Below are 17000 nucleotides of genomic sequence, written 5' to 3'. Positions count from 1 at the left end.
CTAGTTAACATGAGCACAGTTGCATTGTTGGAGAACAAATGACCTGATGTGAGAGCTGATACAAATTGAGTTCAATGGCTGATGAACTTTAAAAGAATAAGAAATAACCCATCCCATATTGTCTTTACGAATGGAGCTTCACTTAGCTTTCCACAATGTACAAATGCCTAAAGAGGAAAATACCATTATCAATGGCATATGAATCTCTACACATGCATTCCCTTGAAAAGCTTTGATAATTCTTTCAGTAAAGTAAGTGTGTCCTGTCTATTTTCATGCAAGCACATGATTTATTCGTCACTGGAGATCCATCTAAGTCAATCTGTATTTTTCTTGACGTCAGAAGAATTACTTATGCTTTAATGTATGATAAGATTTCAGTTTGATGTTGACTTAGATAAATATATATTTTTTCAGAAAGGTTTGGATAAGGTTTATTTGGTCAATAGCCTTTATTGAATCACACTTACGCATCAAATGCACTGAACTCCAAAGTCAGGCGTGTGGGCAAACCAACAGGGTCACCTGTGGGACAGAAATATGATTAATGTACGACTTTATGTAAGTACATTACAAATATGCATTTTAAATGAGCCAATTCTTTCTGGAACTACATTATAAATATATACATAAAACATCAACTGGAGAGCCACTGTTATAATGATACCCTCTGACCGCACTGCTCACCATTGTAGTAGTAGCCTTTAATACATTTTGGGCTCTCGTCCAGCCTGTAGTCATTGAGTTTCTTCTGAGTGAGCTGGTGCCAGAAACCTGCCTCCAGGGCGCTGCTGAAGGGAGCAAACTGCAGCTTGAGGTCCGCTGCAGAGGACGTGGCGGCTCCACTGGTGTCAGACGCCATCACAACTTCACTACTGGGTTTTCTAACTGTGCTATGAATTAACTGTAAGCTTCTTGATGGCTCTGTAATCTGTCATGACACACAAACAGTATGAAGGTTACATTCACTGTCATAAACTGCAACTTCACACACACAAACTATTAGCTTCAGAGCTCAGGACCTCTAGTGATGATATTTGATTAACAATCAAACAGTAACAAGGCACAAAATCATTCAATTCATTAATATAGAGTCTCATATGTTCTACAGATTGTGTCTTTGCGTAATATAAGAGTCTGTGATCAAATACAATGTCCAGACTACATATACAATCTGATACATTTCTGGGTCTGAAACACTAATTTATATTAATAATATTTGATTAGTTGTGCGTCATTAAATTGGGAAAAAAACACTAAAATGACCATAACAGTTTCCCAGAGTCTGATCAAATCCCATCTCCCCAAATTCTTGGATTTTATTTGCAATTATATTAAAATATAAACACAAATCACAATTTGTCTCATATAGTCACATCCTCTGTTCTTAACCCTCAACAAGAGGAAGGAAAAACTACCCCCCAAAAAAACAGGAGAATAACGAAACCTCAGAGAGAAACACGTGAGGGAACCTCTCTCCCAAGTGGTGCAATAGATGCTTCTTGTAACTGAACACACCAACGTGACAGTATTTGCAACATTGATTAGAAGAAACAGTTTGTAGTATAATGGAAAAGTGTCTATGTTTACAGTATGTGCACATAAGAAAATGTCCGATAGATATGAAGGGAGCAGCAGCGACAAATGAAGTCAGTGTCAGTACTGGTAGAGTATGTGAGTAGGTGTGGTGTATATCAAGTAGTCGCCCTCCTGATGTAAACATCTTGACACATACTGGTGTGAAGGTCCAACCCCCCCCTGTTTTATTCATATGATTTTCAACCAGAAAACACTTTGGAGCTTCACAGTGAAGTTGTAACTCCATATTTAGTGTGTGAGGACTTTCACACATGTGAAGTCACTGGCACATGAAGGAAGCAGCTTCCTCTTCTCCTCTGACGCGTTTTAACACGAGCAGTATCTACACATCACAATTCAAGGTTTAACTGCAGCACAACCCAGATATCAAACAAACCCGAGACGCGTTTTCTTTGTCAATATCTCAAGAAGCCGAGGTTACTTACCAGAAATCCTCACTTCCTGGTGAGGCTGATCATGTGACAAGCCGGGGGACGCTGTCAATACAGCAGTGCAGTGTGGGTAGTTAGCTCGTCGGGCTAACCCCGGTTAGCAAACCGCGGCAGAAGTGTGTCTCTTTACTTTACGTGACGTGCATCATGGTGTAAAATATGATGAACCAAAATAATAACAAGGAGGCGCAGACGGCGAAGAAGGAGAGAACCGACAGGAACCTGTAAGCGCCGCTTCTTTTCATGTCGGAGCGACCAGACGTGAACCAGGATGTGAAGTTGCAGGTGACGTCATCACATACCTCAGACATACACATGTATCGCACTTCCGGGTTCATTTCTATTGTGAAGTTTGCGGGAAAATTAAAAAAAAACTGTCTTGATCCGGACACCGCTTAACGACAATGAGTCAGGGACCGCCTGTAAAGTTCACTGCTGAGGAACAAACGACGATGTCAAGCTGTCACTCACAAACTTAGCAGTACAAACTTCTTTTAGCTTAAAAATGTAAATCCAGTAGCTCTGAGTATTAGCCATCTGAACAGTGTCAACTGATAATAATAATGCTTTTTTATTTATACAGCACCTTTCATACATAAGATGCAGCTCAAACTGCTTTACAATAAAATCTAAGACATGAAATACGATGGATCAATACAAACACGTCAGCAGTAAAACAAAGACTTAAGATAAAAAAACATGAAACTAGCGAAAAGTATACGAATAAAGAAATTAACAGAATAAAATAAAGACAATGTTGTTAAAAATAAGATCAAACTAATTAAAAGCAATATCATAGAAATGGGTCATGAGAAAGGAGAGTGGATTGTCCATTTATTCCACAGGTTGGCACATGCCTTTCCGAAACAGAAGTCGAGAAGTGTAAAATGGTTTATTTACAGTGTATTTTACATGTTACATATACAATACTGTCTGGCTGAGAAGATGCTTAATAAATACAAGATTGTGGACCTGCACCAAATTTCACACACTCATAAATTACACTAGTTGTGAAAAACATCTGCCCCATGAACCAGATCTACCCCCAAAGTCAATAGGTTATTCTCGGACCCAAAGGCTATAATCAAGTTTCCTGGTACTCCGTCAGTAGTTTTTGTGCAATACTGGCAACTACCAAAGAAACACAGATGAAAATACAATCACCTCGGTGGAGGTAATAAATACTATATGTTCTTGAGGAATAATTCACTTTATCTTATAACAGATGTAGAGTCAGTGAATATCTTGGATGCCTATTTGTCCTGTGGGCATCAATCATGATCATCATCACATGACCACTTTAGTTTACTTTTATGTTACTTTTACAATTGAACACTGCTAATAAGTAAGTCACTTGATAAATGTGACTTCATCCTTCAGTAAATAACCATATTTATTCTTAAATAGGTATTTTAGAAAAAAAGTGTTGGTCCAGAAATGCAATCGATGAAGACCGTACTTTTCAAGTTGGCTCTTATATGCAATTGATTTTCTTAAATTTTCTGTGACTATGAAAAACCTAATAAGAATGAGGACACACAAATAAAGGACCACAGCCAAAGCAAACATTTTAGAAATATCGATTTCATGTAGTTTCTAAAATAACATCTGTTTTCAGCTACATTATATTTTCTGCATCTTTGATTCCCCGCATTAATTCCTGAATGTTTTTCCCCCCTTCCCAACAATATACTAAAACTATCAAACAAATAATTTATATATTATTTCTCTATTGTCAAAAAGTACTCAAATACAAATATGCTGAAATACTGAATCAGGTCTTATACATACTCATAACCTTTTTTTAAATACCCACAATGAACCCTAAAGTCTGAGGATTTTCAACAGCTTCTTAAGTGAAAGATTGTAAATGTATAAGATAAGCCTGATTTAACTACTATAATCATCAAAAAACACTTAGGTCTTGGCTAAAGTAAGATTCGCTGAATTTACAATTGAAACTGTCTATTGCAGTGAAATTATGAGTTTAAGTATCAGTGGCTCCTCCACAGGGAACTCACTGACACAGAATGCAGCTCGAGGTCATTTGAGGTACATTGACATTCGAGTCGTATTTACTGATTCAGTGAAATAAGGAAACACATCCAACAGTGAGACTCATGTGTTTACTGTGAACTACTTGTCAAACCAGTTGGCTTGTGTTGTTAAGTTAGATTTTCATAGCACACGTCAACTTCCCCTCAGTCGTTTACCGACCGTGATTAAATTTCAATTTCATGACAAGGTATTATGGAAATATGACAAAATAATATAAATAATAATAATAATAATATAAATAAAGCAAACAGACGTTAATTTCTGCAGAAAATGCCGCATTTGACCCATGAATTCCTTAAGTATGCACTACACAGTTGTTGTCAGTCTGTTTCACACTTAACCATTGTCCTGTTTTAATTTCAGTTGACTCCTCTTTGTGGTGCATGATCAAATCAAGTTGCAAACTTCAAAAAGATACAATGGAATCACTTTTATAGGTAAGACATTTCTGTAGATGCTGTGTCTATGCAGTTAGTCACTGGCAGCCATAGAAAATGTTTGGCATGCCCTGTCAGTTAAATTTACCTCAATTTGCCTCATCATTCTCTCTCTTATTTACAAATCACATGAAATATTTCTTCTTTGAAGAAGTACCATTATCCTCATCCACTTCAGAAATGTCTGAAAGGAAACATTTTGGAGGGTTATGGTTCAATTAAAATCTTTAAAAAGCCTTGGTTTACCCTTCACAAGCACTCAAAGCAATCAGCTTCAATACAATGATGTAACTTAAAACCACCTCAGAGAGCCTCAATGTGGCATCCTGCAAAGCTCCTTGATTGATGTGCACATTTTAGGCAAACTTTGACTCCCATCTATAAATCATGTAACATAAATCACCCACAAAATAATAAGGATCACGTTAAAGACGGGAAGAGGTGAGGGCTACAGAGGTTCCTCCCTGAATCATTCACTGACAGAAACGAGTGCTGGCACTAAAGGGGATGATGTTATCGCTGGTTGGCAGGTTTTCTTACAATAACAATAAATATAGTTTGAAATGCAGTGATTGTTTGGTCAGTTGCACAACCAAGGTTCTTCTCTGACATACAGTGAATTATCTATTAGGTTTATCAGGGTCAACTGGGACAATTCAATAATATTATAATAATATAAATGATATAATGTAATAACATATAATTAAAAACCCAAACTAAGAGTTGGGAACCCCGCGGGAGATGTCACAAGATGATTTACATAAATCGAAAACATTTTTTGAAACAATTAGATATAGCCTATCTTGGTCACAATTGTTGAAAAAGATGCATATTGATATAAAATATATATCTTTAGCCTTCTGATTTTCCTCATGTGGCCTGACTTCTGATGGGATTATGACAGATGAGTTGCTTCAAACTAGCTAAAATCAATATTCTTCATGTGCTTCAACCACCTCGGCTGATACTTGGTGCCGTTATTGTGGGGGTCTGTGGCTAAAGCGTTTGGTAACCCCTCGAATAACTGACTTTATCCCTTACATATCCTTATTTGTCTGTTTGTAATAACAAGTAGCATCATTAAAACCTAGTTAAATGCCATTAAGTAATCTTTTCTAGCTGATACAAGTAATAAAGAAAACTTTGAGGGTATGAAGAAAGCCAGACAGCAGCAGGAATTTATTCGCATAAGCCTCTCAGAGACGTCCATGTGATGTACATGCACATAAAAACTTTCCGTGGTGGCTCTTAAACGTGATGAATGCACTGTCACAATGGGACAGAAATTTGCGTTTGAATCTGCAGTTATTTGTATCTACGAGCCGAACTTAAAGGCTTTGATTTTTGATAGCTCAAAGACCAGTGTTTTTCCTGAATACCAGCCTGACACTGGCTCCATTCTGTTGACAGAGATGTACTCAGTGCTATCACACGCACACATCTACACATCATCAGCTCTTCCAGCTCAGTCCCACCCCACCCTCTGATTTGTTTGATTTGGCTAAGTAGTGACTCACAACCAGTCTGTGTTCATTGTACACAGGAGACATTATGGGTTTCTTGAGCCACATTTGTGTTGGAGTAATATACAGCAGTTTTTAATTATTACAACCTGTTTTCCAATGGTTTAATTCGCATGCAAGAATTTGAAATACACCAATTGGCCCCTGACATGTAAAATGCAAATCACTCGACATAACAAACTGCTTTTGAAAATTTAAACACATTGATGTTATGGGAACGGTAAAAGGTTTTTCCACAGTGAGATTGCAGGCAAAGCCGTTTCCTAATGGGAGCCATACTGTGTGTTGTTCTGTGACGCTCGAGCACACTGGAAACTCTTTGTGTGTTTGTTTCCAAATATTCAATCAATACCGATGCATTACAGGAGTCTCAAATTTATGGGCTCTTTCCTGCTGCGGGGTGAAATGACATTTGATGCTTGTAGGCTAACGGCAGAAAAGGTGCCACATCATATCACAAAACAGACGAATGTGAAATCAGTAAGCTTGGCAATCAGTAGCTAAAGGGCAGTTTTGTAAGAGCGACCGGATTTAAGCAGACGCGGTGCAGACAGTGGTGTTTTGATTCAGCCACTTGTGAAGGAAAATTCTACTGACCAGTGTCTAAGGTAGTGGAAATCCCCTGACTAGGTGTCTCACTGCTATGACCTTGATAAACAGGAAGGAACCCTTATTTGGTAATGTTTTTCTTCCAACTGGTACCACGGACAGACGGACACAGCATATAACACATAGAGGATAACATCATGTCTTGAATGTCTTATTCTTTTTCATATAATGTCTTGTGAAACGCATCTTTGTTTAAGTTCTGGCTTTTGTTAACCTACGGCCGGTTGTTCCATTTTGAGCACCCGTGCTTGTTGTATAAACTCTGCAGAGCATATTATTATAAAGACTCAAAAGCAACTCCAGTCTGAGTTAATTTCATTATTTCAAATCTCAAGATGAATTTCCAACACAAACTATTTATCAACTGTCAACAGCCTATCCACACTGTGTATGTCGATATAAATTAATAACATTTGTATTTTGTTTAAATTTCTTTACATGATGTATTTAATGATTCACTGTCATCTTCTGAATGAAACCAGACCAGAACACTTCATGGCGAAATAATTTTGAAAACATTGGCTTTAATCTCTGAGAACCTACATGAAATAACTGTAAGCTTTTCTTTTTTTTTTGCAGACCTTTAAACAGAAGCGTGAAACAAAAGGACAAAAGAATAGATCCCTTTTCAGCTCAGTAGACAAATGCCAAGATGTGTGTTTTCCCTGGATGCCCTGAGGTCTCATATCCTGTTTTAATAATGAAAAAACGTGACAATTGAAAAAGAAAAAACTTGTGATTCATGACAGTGCCTTTAAAACAATACAAATCCACCAGCATCCTGTTAAATCAGCTCTAGATTTATAGTTCAAAAAAAGATAAATAAATAATGAAAACGCTTTTCTTTAAAAACACATTTTGGACATAGTAGCCATCGTTCTACATTAGAGCCAAGAACATAAATGCGTGCCCCTGGTTCAGAGATCAAATTCCTCTCTGTTTAAAGACCTCTAGTCCCACACAATTGCTACTATCACTGTAGAATAACATAGACAAAATAAATAACATCATGTTCAGACATCATCCAAACTGTTGCCCCAAGTCTGAGAAGTGCTGTGAGCTACAAAGTTAAAAATAATCAGAAACAACAGACATTCAATGGTTTTGTCCATCAGCAGCCTCTAAGATTTTGGTTCTGCTTGTTTTCCTGTCACAATCGAATGTTCAGAATACTTTTGAAGACCCTTTTAAAGTTCCCATTGCAGAGTGGGTATATGAAAGGGTTGAGAGTGGAGTTGATGTAACCCAGCCATATCGTGAACATGTGCAGGTCATGGTGCACACACACTCTGCAGAACGCCATGACCATGAAAGCTATGAAGTACGGAATCCAGCACAACATGAACGCAGCAATTATGAAACCCAACTGCTTGGCTGCTTTGTGCTCTTTATGGATCCTCAGGCTCTGGATGCGCTGACGTGATTGGTCTATAAACTTTTGCCATGTCTGTCTCAGAGTCAGCGCGTTGGCCGGGTCCAATTCGGCGTCTTCAACCCCCTCATCCGTCCAGGGCAGAGCCTGACTGGGGTCGTAGGTGGTATAGAGCGCCGACGTGTATCTCTGCACATCTGACACCTGACTGATATCGCAGACGCCGCTAACTGAGTTTGGTACAGTGACGTGACATTCGTTTAACGATGCTTGAAGTTTGTGCTCATAATTTCCCTCGGAGAAAATGACGTCCTGGGGCACCGAGTTGTTCCTCAGAGGAATATCAGCATCCGGCTGCTTCTCCTCCGGGGCCAGGGAGCACCTTTTGGCCTTTCGTGCCATTCTGAGTCGCTCTGTTGTCATGGCAAGCAGCGATGTCTGCTGGCATTTGACAACAATTTTCCTGTGAGATGCAGAAGGAGCAATTTTGTTTTTATCAGCCTCCTCGAGGGAGTACGCCTGGTCGAGAGTGTTGTGGTCCAGCAGGCGTTGCTTTTTAGAGGGTTTGAGCGGAGCTTTACTCTCCCTCTCAGGTGACTTGGAGGAATGTTTCTCAGGTGTTTTGACATTTTGTCCATTCTCGTTCTCAAACGAGTCAGTTGGATGGATGATTCTCTCCCGGTCCCTCAGATGCTGCCTCACGGCCAAGTAGATGTTTGTGTAAAACCACAGCATCAAAATCGAGGGCACATAGAAGTTGAAGACGGCGGTGATGACCTTAAACCACGTGACGAAGCGGAAATCTGTGTCACACTTGTTCTCCTCCTCAGGTTTCAGGTCCACGTGTGTGAAGGACCTCCATCCTAGAATTGGAATTATCCACATAATCGACAGCAGCCAGGCCCCAGCGATCATCACACTGGCTTTTCCTCGTGTTCTATACTTGAGGTACTTAAGCGGCTGTCTGACTGAGCGGTACCGGTCCAAACAAAGGATGAACAAGCTGAAAATCGAGGCCGTGCTCGCCACATAGTCCATAATGAGCCAAAATTGGCAGACAGCTCGACCCAGCCTCCATTCATCCTCCAGTAAATACACCAAGTTAAGAGGCATGACCGTGGTCCCCACAATCAGATCCGCCACCGACAAGCTGACGATATAGAGGTTCCCGACTGTGTGCAGGCTCTTCTCTCGCTTCACGGCGTACAGCACAAGCAGGTTCATGAATATGGTAAGGAGAGAGACGAGTCCCAGAAAGACCCCCAGCAGGGCGTTGTGTAAGCGGCCGTGGCTGCTCAGAGTGCGATTGATCCTCAGTGAGTCACTGTCAACGAGGCCACTCCAGTTATTGCTGTTATTGACGTAGCTGCTGGTGTTGAGGTGAAGTACAGGGTTTGTGGAGGATGACAGACCAGATTCCATCATGGGAGGTTAGACGCTCACCTCATCGTGTGAAACTGTCCTCAAACATGACTGTAACTGCAGACTGTATGAAGCAGTGTGTTTGAATCAGGTGATGAAGGTGTTTGGAGTCAACACTTGCTGCATAACAACCAGTGGAAGAATCAAGTAATCCTGTCATCAGCCTTGTGTTGATGTGTAGTCCATTTGTCAGATAAATACATATATCCCAACAGATAATACCTGGAAAACATAAAGAACATCAGAGGTTAGAATTGCAATTTGTCACATTTCTTTTCTTTTTTGGGGTCTTAATTCAGGTTGTAAGATTTTAATCCCATTTCTTTCAGAGTATCTCTCTCTTCTCACATTTGAATGGATTTTCAGGATATGAGAGAGAAATCAACTAAAAGGGCAAGATGCAAGATAAAGAAACACTTAAATGCTGCCTGACACATTGGATCTTTGTTCTTTTATGTTCGGATATACATTCTCATTGGACTAAAATTGCTCATGCTGTTTCTCTCTCACTGTCCAGCTGGCTTTTTTTTTTACACTCATATGAAGTGAGGGTGACACATCCCATCAATACACAGCAGAGGACCAACTGTGTGACTGGAACAAAGGAGGCTATATATCTATCTATCAATCTAGCTATGTATCTGTCTGTCTGTCTGTCTGTCTGTCTGTCTGTCTGTCTGTCTGTCTGTCTGTCTTTCTATTTGTCTGTCTGTCTGCCTGTCTATCTCTAAGCTGTATCAGTAAAGAACCGCAAGTGTTCCATGCTCAGGAAAAATAACACAAATCTCTCAGAGCAGCAATGGGGGCTGAGATGGTTTTTAGAAGCGCTCCCTCAGAAAGTGACTCATCAGTTAACTGTCACCGTGGTTTCGATATTAAAGTGATTCAATGCAGGAAGATGTATTTTCTTTCATGTTTACATCTGCTTGCCTCAACCAATTAGATGAAACAGATAAATACATAAGCCAGAGAGGGACAGAAATGACCAAACATTGGTCTTGATAAGAATTCCAGCTTTTGGGAACAAGTAAGTCTGGGGGCGATAAAACAATAACAATAATAATTGAGATATAACTGTCATCAATAGCAATAGTCTGTGACAAAAGTAAACATGAATCACAATATATTGCTTATGCATTGTGTAAGCATGGTGAGGAGGATTTTAATATGTACTTGGGTTCCTTCTCTGCACATCAAGTTTAAATCAACAGCTTTCTCTCAGGAATCTTTAAACTCAAAAGAAATGATGATGTGACATTTATCATGATAATCATCTATATTCGACTGATGCAAAAACTTGATAAAATTGTTTTGCCCTATCGCTCAACAGTCATTTAAACAATGGGACAATGACAGCAGCATATTGCAAATAATTATGAATGCACTGAATTTAACTCAAATTCAAATGTACAAACAAGATATGAAGATTAAACTGAAACACAGTACATCCTGTTTGCCATATGTGGAGCCTCGCATAAGAGGCATTTACTCAAACAGTGTGTCTATCATTTATAACGTGTGACTGTGTGTCCAGTATCCCTGTGTGTACAATAACTGCCTCTGCAACACAAATATTTAGAAACCTTATAATTCACTGAATTCACAAAGAATGACACAATACGGAGGGGATGTATAAAAGAGATGCAAAATAAACCTGCTGCGTGTTTTCTGAATTAGAGCTGCACAATCTAACTGCACCAGGACAGGACAAGATATGTATCAGACTCTAATTCTTCAATGTGATTAAATCCTAGATGCGCTTTGCCTGTCTGGTTTCATTAGAAAAGGAGCGCAGACACGGATTAATCGCGCTGACTCTGATGAATCCATCAACGTGAGAAATGGCTTTCGAAGCGAAGTCAGTGCGCAGAGATCAACCTGTTGATCCGCGCGCGGAAACTTTTCAGTTTTGGTGTCAAAACGATCGAAAAAATAGACAATGAATGGACTTCAACCCTCTGTGTAATCGTCTCCACACATACCTCTCAACATGAATCTCCACGTCCAAATGTGCGTTGTTATTCCTGCTTCTTGTGTTCGGGCTGAAAATCCCCCAAAAGAATGAAGGAAAAAGGTTTTAAGGAGAAAGAAGAATCGCTTCCTTCCTCTTCCTCCTCCTTCAGCTCTCTCTCTCTCTTTCTTTACTCTGGACTGAACTCAGACTTCAGAGTCCACGTGAACAAGTGCAGCCATAAAAAGGAGCGACTGTCTCTGGATGGAGTTTTCACCTGACGGGGTCGCGCGTCATGATTTCACTGTGTGTGGGATTCACACCGTCAGCGAGCGAGTGGGTTCCAGCGAGTTCCTGCATAGCGATGACATGTGGAGATAACTGCGTCGAAACAAAGTTATACTGAAGGAACAATTAGAGGGCGATTAACAAAAGCTACAGCAGAGGTTCTCTAACTAGGGCTCGGGACCCCCGGGGGGTCGTGAGACACTGAGAGGGGTGGTCTCCAGATGATATCCCCAAATCATATAAAAAAAATAGTAATTACATTTTTTATAAATGTAAAATATAAACATGCAAATAATAATTATAGCCAATGTCTAAAACTATTGAAGGAACTGGTGACCTCGTCTTCAAACGTTTAAGAAAACAACAGACAAAAACAACGTAACGTACATAACGTAAGCCCCTACTTTCAAAATCGACTTGAAACGAGTACTCGAAACACCATCGCTATGCGAGTTCCTGCATAGCGATGACATGTGGAGATAACTGCGTCGAAACAAAGTTATACTGAAGGAACAATTAGAGGTCGATTAACAAAAGCTACAGCAGCGGTTCTCTAACTAGGGCTCGGGACCCCCGGGGTGTCGTGAGACACTGAGAGGGGTGGTCTCCAGATGATATCCCCAAATCATATAAAAAAAATAGTAATTAAATTTTTTATAAATGTAAAATATAAACATGCAAATAATAATTATAGCCAATGTCTAAAACTATTGAAGGAACTGGTGACCTCGTCTTCAAACGTTTAAGAAAACAACAGACAAAAACAACGTAACGTACATAACGTAAGCCCCTACTTTCAAATTCGACTTGAAACGAGTACTCGAAACACCATGTTGTTAGCCTTAATGTTCGATTGTGATCCACGTGCGAATGCAGGGGCCTAGGACACTTCGATGACACCACAGGAGCAGTATGGAGACATTTTATTATTTATGTTGTTTTTGTATTGGATTTGGCTGCAACACTGTTTATCCCTGAAACTCCAAAAGTGTTTTGTGGAATCATACACATCACCCACCTTTCCACCAGCATAGTGGTGCAACAGTAGATAATCTGTGAATTTTCATTTTTGGGTGAACTCTCCCTTTATGCGCTCTGATTTTCTTTGTACCCACATGACCCTTAAGATGATGGTACAATGTTTTAAAGTCAGATTTAATTATCACCGACAACATAACCAGATGTCCATGCATGTGATTTGTTAGGATATAGCCTTCTTTGTATGCCTCAACCACTTCAGGGATAATGGAGGTCACGATTGTCTGGCACAGTTATGTTAGTTTTGGGTCAGGGGTGGACAAGTTTGGGATCCCCACAGGTTTTAATAAACATCTGTTGGCAGAGACTTAAGTAATTGTAGGTTTCAGTTTTATAATAAAACTTTTTTTGATATGGTTTTAATGTATTTTACAGATATTGCTTTGAAATGTATAGAACATTAGTATACGTTTTACTGGTATATTTTGTGGTGCTTTTAATTAAATTCTCTTATGACCATTAATTTCATTGAGGGATCGTGTCAATACTATGAAAAAACATGGTTGTGTTCCTTCTCCAGAGGGGTAACAGAAAAGTGAAAGCAATTTTAAGGATTTATGCCAGTGCTCATTCTGCTCAGGAGTATCAATTCAACTCAATTCCATTTGACCAAATTAAACACAAATACATCCCCAGCTTGATATCCCAACACAACATGTCAGCCAACGGGCACCAGTGCCATGGCTTTATGTACAATATAAAGAAAACCGGTTTGACTTGTTCCCAGTTTGACTCAAGTCATCTTAATTTATATTCTGTGATGTTAAACAACTTCCTATGAAAGATTATCTTAGCCTTCAAGAAAAAACTTAGTGATAGAAGTAGCAGTAATACCTTTAGAGTTTATGAGTGTTACTATAGTACAGAGAAAATTTGAATAGAGGGTGGGTTTGCTCGACCTTATCTCTTTATGACACGTGTTTATGGCTTTATTGCAACTGATCCAGTAATTCTGTTCTATTTTATTATCCTGTTGTGACACCTGGCTAAAGGCTGAACTTGTGGCCACAGGTCGAGGACCGGAAATTGAAAAATTCTAAACTTTGCTTTCCGGGCTCACTGGTTAATACAAAGCAGAAACAGAAACCCAACTGTCTTCTCGCTCTGTCTTCCGGTTTCTTGAAAATAACCTTGAGTTACTTCACTTCTTCATTTGGGGTAGGAACCCACCCCTGAACTTTGAGGTGCTGATCACAAACCACCTCAGTCTGATGAAGCCAACAGAACGACATTGTTTGCAAAGAGAAGGGATGCAATCTCTTCTTACCACCTCCATCCTGTTAATGAATGTCATAAACAGGATTGGTGACAAGGAGCACATTGTTGCAGCTCCCTCTGGAAACGTGTTTTGACTTTGTGCCAAATATACAGAGGAAAAATCTTGCTTTGGAAAAATTTTATTATTATTACGAGGTGCTAGTAGACGCACATTTATTAATTGAGGGCAACATTCACTTCAGCCAGATTTGCGAGCCGTGTCACAATTTTTTGCATGTCGAGAAATAAAGACTTGAGAAAATAAAATGTCTGATTTAACAAATGTCACAGAGTCAATCGATTTTTCTCTCTTGGGAGTCTGACTGCGAACAATGCATTTCATGACAATATGGCTGCACTCAGAGCTCTAGGTCTATTTTAACATCATTAAGTCAACTGCATTGTTGTTGTAGTTCTGTAAAATAATATCTATACACCCCAATTAATTTGAACTTTTTTATACTGTAATAATAACTCTCACTGTCGTGATGTCATTTTAGCAAAATGGTGATGACTAATCGGTTTGTCCAAATCATCTGTAGATCGTATCTCACAATATTGTGTTTCGAAAGTTATTGCAATCTTCCCAACATCACATCTGACTCATTTTAGTGACATCATGATGACATCATCACAGCCATATTATAGAAAATCATTTCTTCATCTATTTAGGCTTCAGGTTATGTCTATAGTCCTAAATTGTTAATACATGTAAGTTTTATATTGCTCTCATTATTTGCATAGATTTATTGGCAAATATATATTTAGGACAATATGTTTGTAGATCTTGATCTTGACTGATCAGCTTCAAAGAGTAATGATCTGAATACAAACTCACAAGTAATATTCCCACCAATTTAGATGACTGGTGATTATGTGAAAATGAAATGAAAGTTGAAAGACACTATTTTACATTATTTCTATTCTTGTTCAAGCGGGAGTTGCACCAATCATTTTCAGAAATAACAGGCCCTAATGGATTATGTGCATCCCCAGCTCTTGCCTAAAGGAAAAACTGAAGGGGAAGAGGTGATGAAAAATAAAAGAGAGGAAGGAAGAAAGGGCAGGAGGGGACAGGAAGAAACGAAGTGGAGATGAAAAGGGGAGGGAAGTTCTAAAGAAAAGGGAGCAGGAATTTGTGTCCGATAAATGCTGTGTGTGTGTGTGTGTGTGTGTGTGTGTGTGTGTGTGTGTGTGCGCATGTGTGTGTGTATGTGTGTATGTGTGTGTGTGTGTTTGTGAGAGATGTGGAGGAAATGGAATGCTAACCTAAAATGAAGAAAAGACCGAGGTGTCCTTATATTGAACTCCTGGACCCCTTTGGGAAAACCCAAGCTTTCATCAAATACCATGAAAGTAGTTGAGTGAAGCTGCCCTGTTAACAAAAAAACAGACAGGTTTACTGTATTCATAAAAAAACAGGAAGCAAGCCATTGCTTACCAACAGCATGAACGCTTAGTTTCCATCAGAAGAAGGACATAGCAACACAGAATCTATGGAGATGTCCTCCCTGAGAGGACGTCAGCAGGTAAATGAATGACCACGGATCAACTTTTATTGATTGAAAATGATTTACACTGAAATCTGATAAATGCACCACATTTATCACAGTGCTTACTGTGCTCTTCTGTATAGGCATCCTATTCACACACATCCATGAAAGGATTGCTCAAGCGAACTTTGACATGCACTTCGGAGGAGCCCGGGGATCAAACCACAAACCTCTCGATTGGCAGATCTTCCTGCCAGGATCGCTTGCTGCCTAATTATAAGGGTGCAGTAGTGACAGGGGTTGTCTATTTCTGCTGTGTGTGTGTGTGTGTGTGTGTGTGTGTGTGTGTGTGTGTGTGTGTGTGTGTGTGTGTGTGTGTGTGTGTGTGCAATCAGATTAATCTTTTTATTTTTGTGTACCTGTTTCCTGTGTCCATGCATGCACAGTGGAAGTGGTAATGTGTGTATTCTCAGTTGTGTGTGTGAAAGAGTGCGTGCAGCGGTCTTCCTAATTTAATGAGGGTCAATCTGTACGGGAGCACGTAATGGCCTGTAATTACAGATTGTAGGGAAACGGATGCGGCCAGTACATTATATGAGGTTTGTCAAGTAAGCCAGATGTTTGTAATGGGAAACAATCACTGGTAATGACCATCAGCTATATTATTTAATATAGTTATTTTCTTACTTTCTTTTCTTTTAAATTGCATACATCTCAGGAATAGGCCTTCTAATTCCAAAATGACTGGATTTGTTTTGATTATCAGTAAATCAATATCACTCCTAATATTAGTCATTCCCTATTAGACAGTGTTAGATTTCTCTTTTCTTTTGTGGTTCTTTGCCATAGCAACACTTCAAAAGCCATTTCAATGTTTTGCAGGTGAAGAGCGACATCTGCTGGTCAGATCTGTAAATGCTGAAATGTCCTAGAAAAGAGCTGCAGCTATGATGTAGCGATCATCTTATATGAGGGACATTTACAAGCGTTTAAAAAAGGATGAAATCTCCTTTGAGCATTTGGAATCTGCGTAACCTTCTGTAAAGCCTCTGTAAACTGAAGGCCGGTCTGATGATCTCCACCATCCACTGATCTACTCACCAGCAGATCAGTGTCTCTGAGAAATAATAAGAGGAGAAAATCTGAAGCTAATCTCCCTTCATGTGGGATTTACTCTGCTGTTAGCACTCGGACTTGACCTTGCAACCTTTTGTTCCGCCTCTGTAAACAAACGGAGCGATGAACCTTAAGAGCAACAGCGAAGGAGACTGAAGGATGCCAGTCATCGCGTTCAGACGGAGGATGTCCTTTTCATTTAAGGAATATCTGCAGAGGGAAGTGTGGATGACCTTCATTTCTTCACTCCTCCTCTCAGTGCCTTTTTCCATCCTGTCCTCATCATTCTCGTCCTTCCTCTGTCTTCATCTACTTTTACTTGGCGAGATAGACACGTCCTTTCTTCTTAAACTGCAGCTGATCTGTCCAACACTGTCCCTCCACTGTGCTGTAAGACTACTCGATT

General features: G+C 39.6%; 2 protein-coding genes and 1 long non-coding RNA gene across 3 annotated transcripts in view; 1 reads left to right on the top strand and 2 right to left on the bottom strand.

Moving 5' to 3' along the window:
* Nucleotides 1–2350, bottom strand: part of atg7 (ATG7 autophagy related 7 homolog (S. cerevisiae)) — a 66268-nt gene extending 63918 nt beyond the window's left edge. Inside the window, exons 1-3 of the mRNA XM_053436233.1 lie at nucleotides 2025–2350; nucleotides 688–931; nucleotides 471–525 (exon numbers count right to left, since the gene is read on the bottom strand). Coding sequence (XP_053292208.1) covers nucleotides 471–525; nucleotides 688–862 — 230 coding nt within the window. The 5' untranslated portion in view covers nucleotides 863–931; nucleotides 2025–2350. The remainder of the gene's footprint in view (nucleotides 1–470; nucleotides 526–687; nucleotides 932–2024) is intronic.
* Nucleotides 2084–15673, top strand: LOC128453411 (uncharacterized). Its single transcript, XR_008341502.1, has 3 exons — nucleotides 2084–2315; nucleotides 4452–4525; nucleotides 15622–15673. It is a non-coding gene; the product is annotated as an uncharacterized LOC128453411 (long non-coding RNA).
* On the bottom strand, nucleotides 7162–11836 carry hrh1 (histamine receptor H1). The gene is made up of 2 exons (XM_053436260.1): nucleotides 11434–11836; nucleotides 7162–9673 (listed from the first exon to the last, which is right to left on the bottom strand). The coding sequence occupies exon 2, from the start codon at nucleotides 9452–9454 to the stop codon at nucleotides 7808–7810; it is 1647 nt and encodes a 548-aa protein (XP_053292235.1). The 5' UTR covers nucleotides 9455–9673; nucleotides 11434–11836; the 3' UTR covers nucleotides 7162–7807.
* Nucleotides 15674–17000: the final 1327 nt, after the last annotated feature.

The sequence above is a fragment of the Pleuronectes platessa genome, chromosome 2 (assembly GCF_947347685.1).
Source record: "Pleuronectes platessa chromosome 2, fPlePla1.1, whole genome shotgun sequence".
NCBI lineage: Eukaryota > Metazoa > Chordata > Actinopteri > Pleuronectiformes > Pleuronectidae > Pleuronectes > Pleuronectes platessa.
The sequence above is the reverse complement of the archived record's forward strand: the minus strand, read 5'-3'. Positions and strand labels throughout refer to the sequence as shown.

What these genes read in the sequence shown, in the direction of transcription:
- hrh1 (XM_053436260.1), bottom strand. Translation starts at nt 9,454, where the DNA reads ATGATGGAATCTGGTCTGTCATCCTCCACAAACCCTGTACTTCACCTC.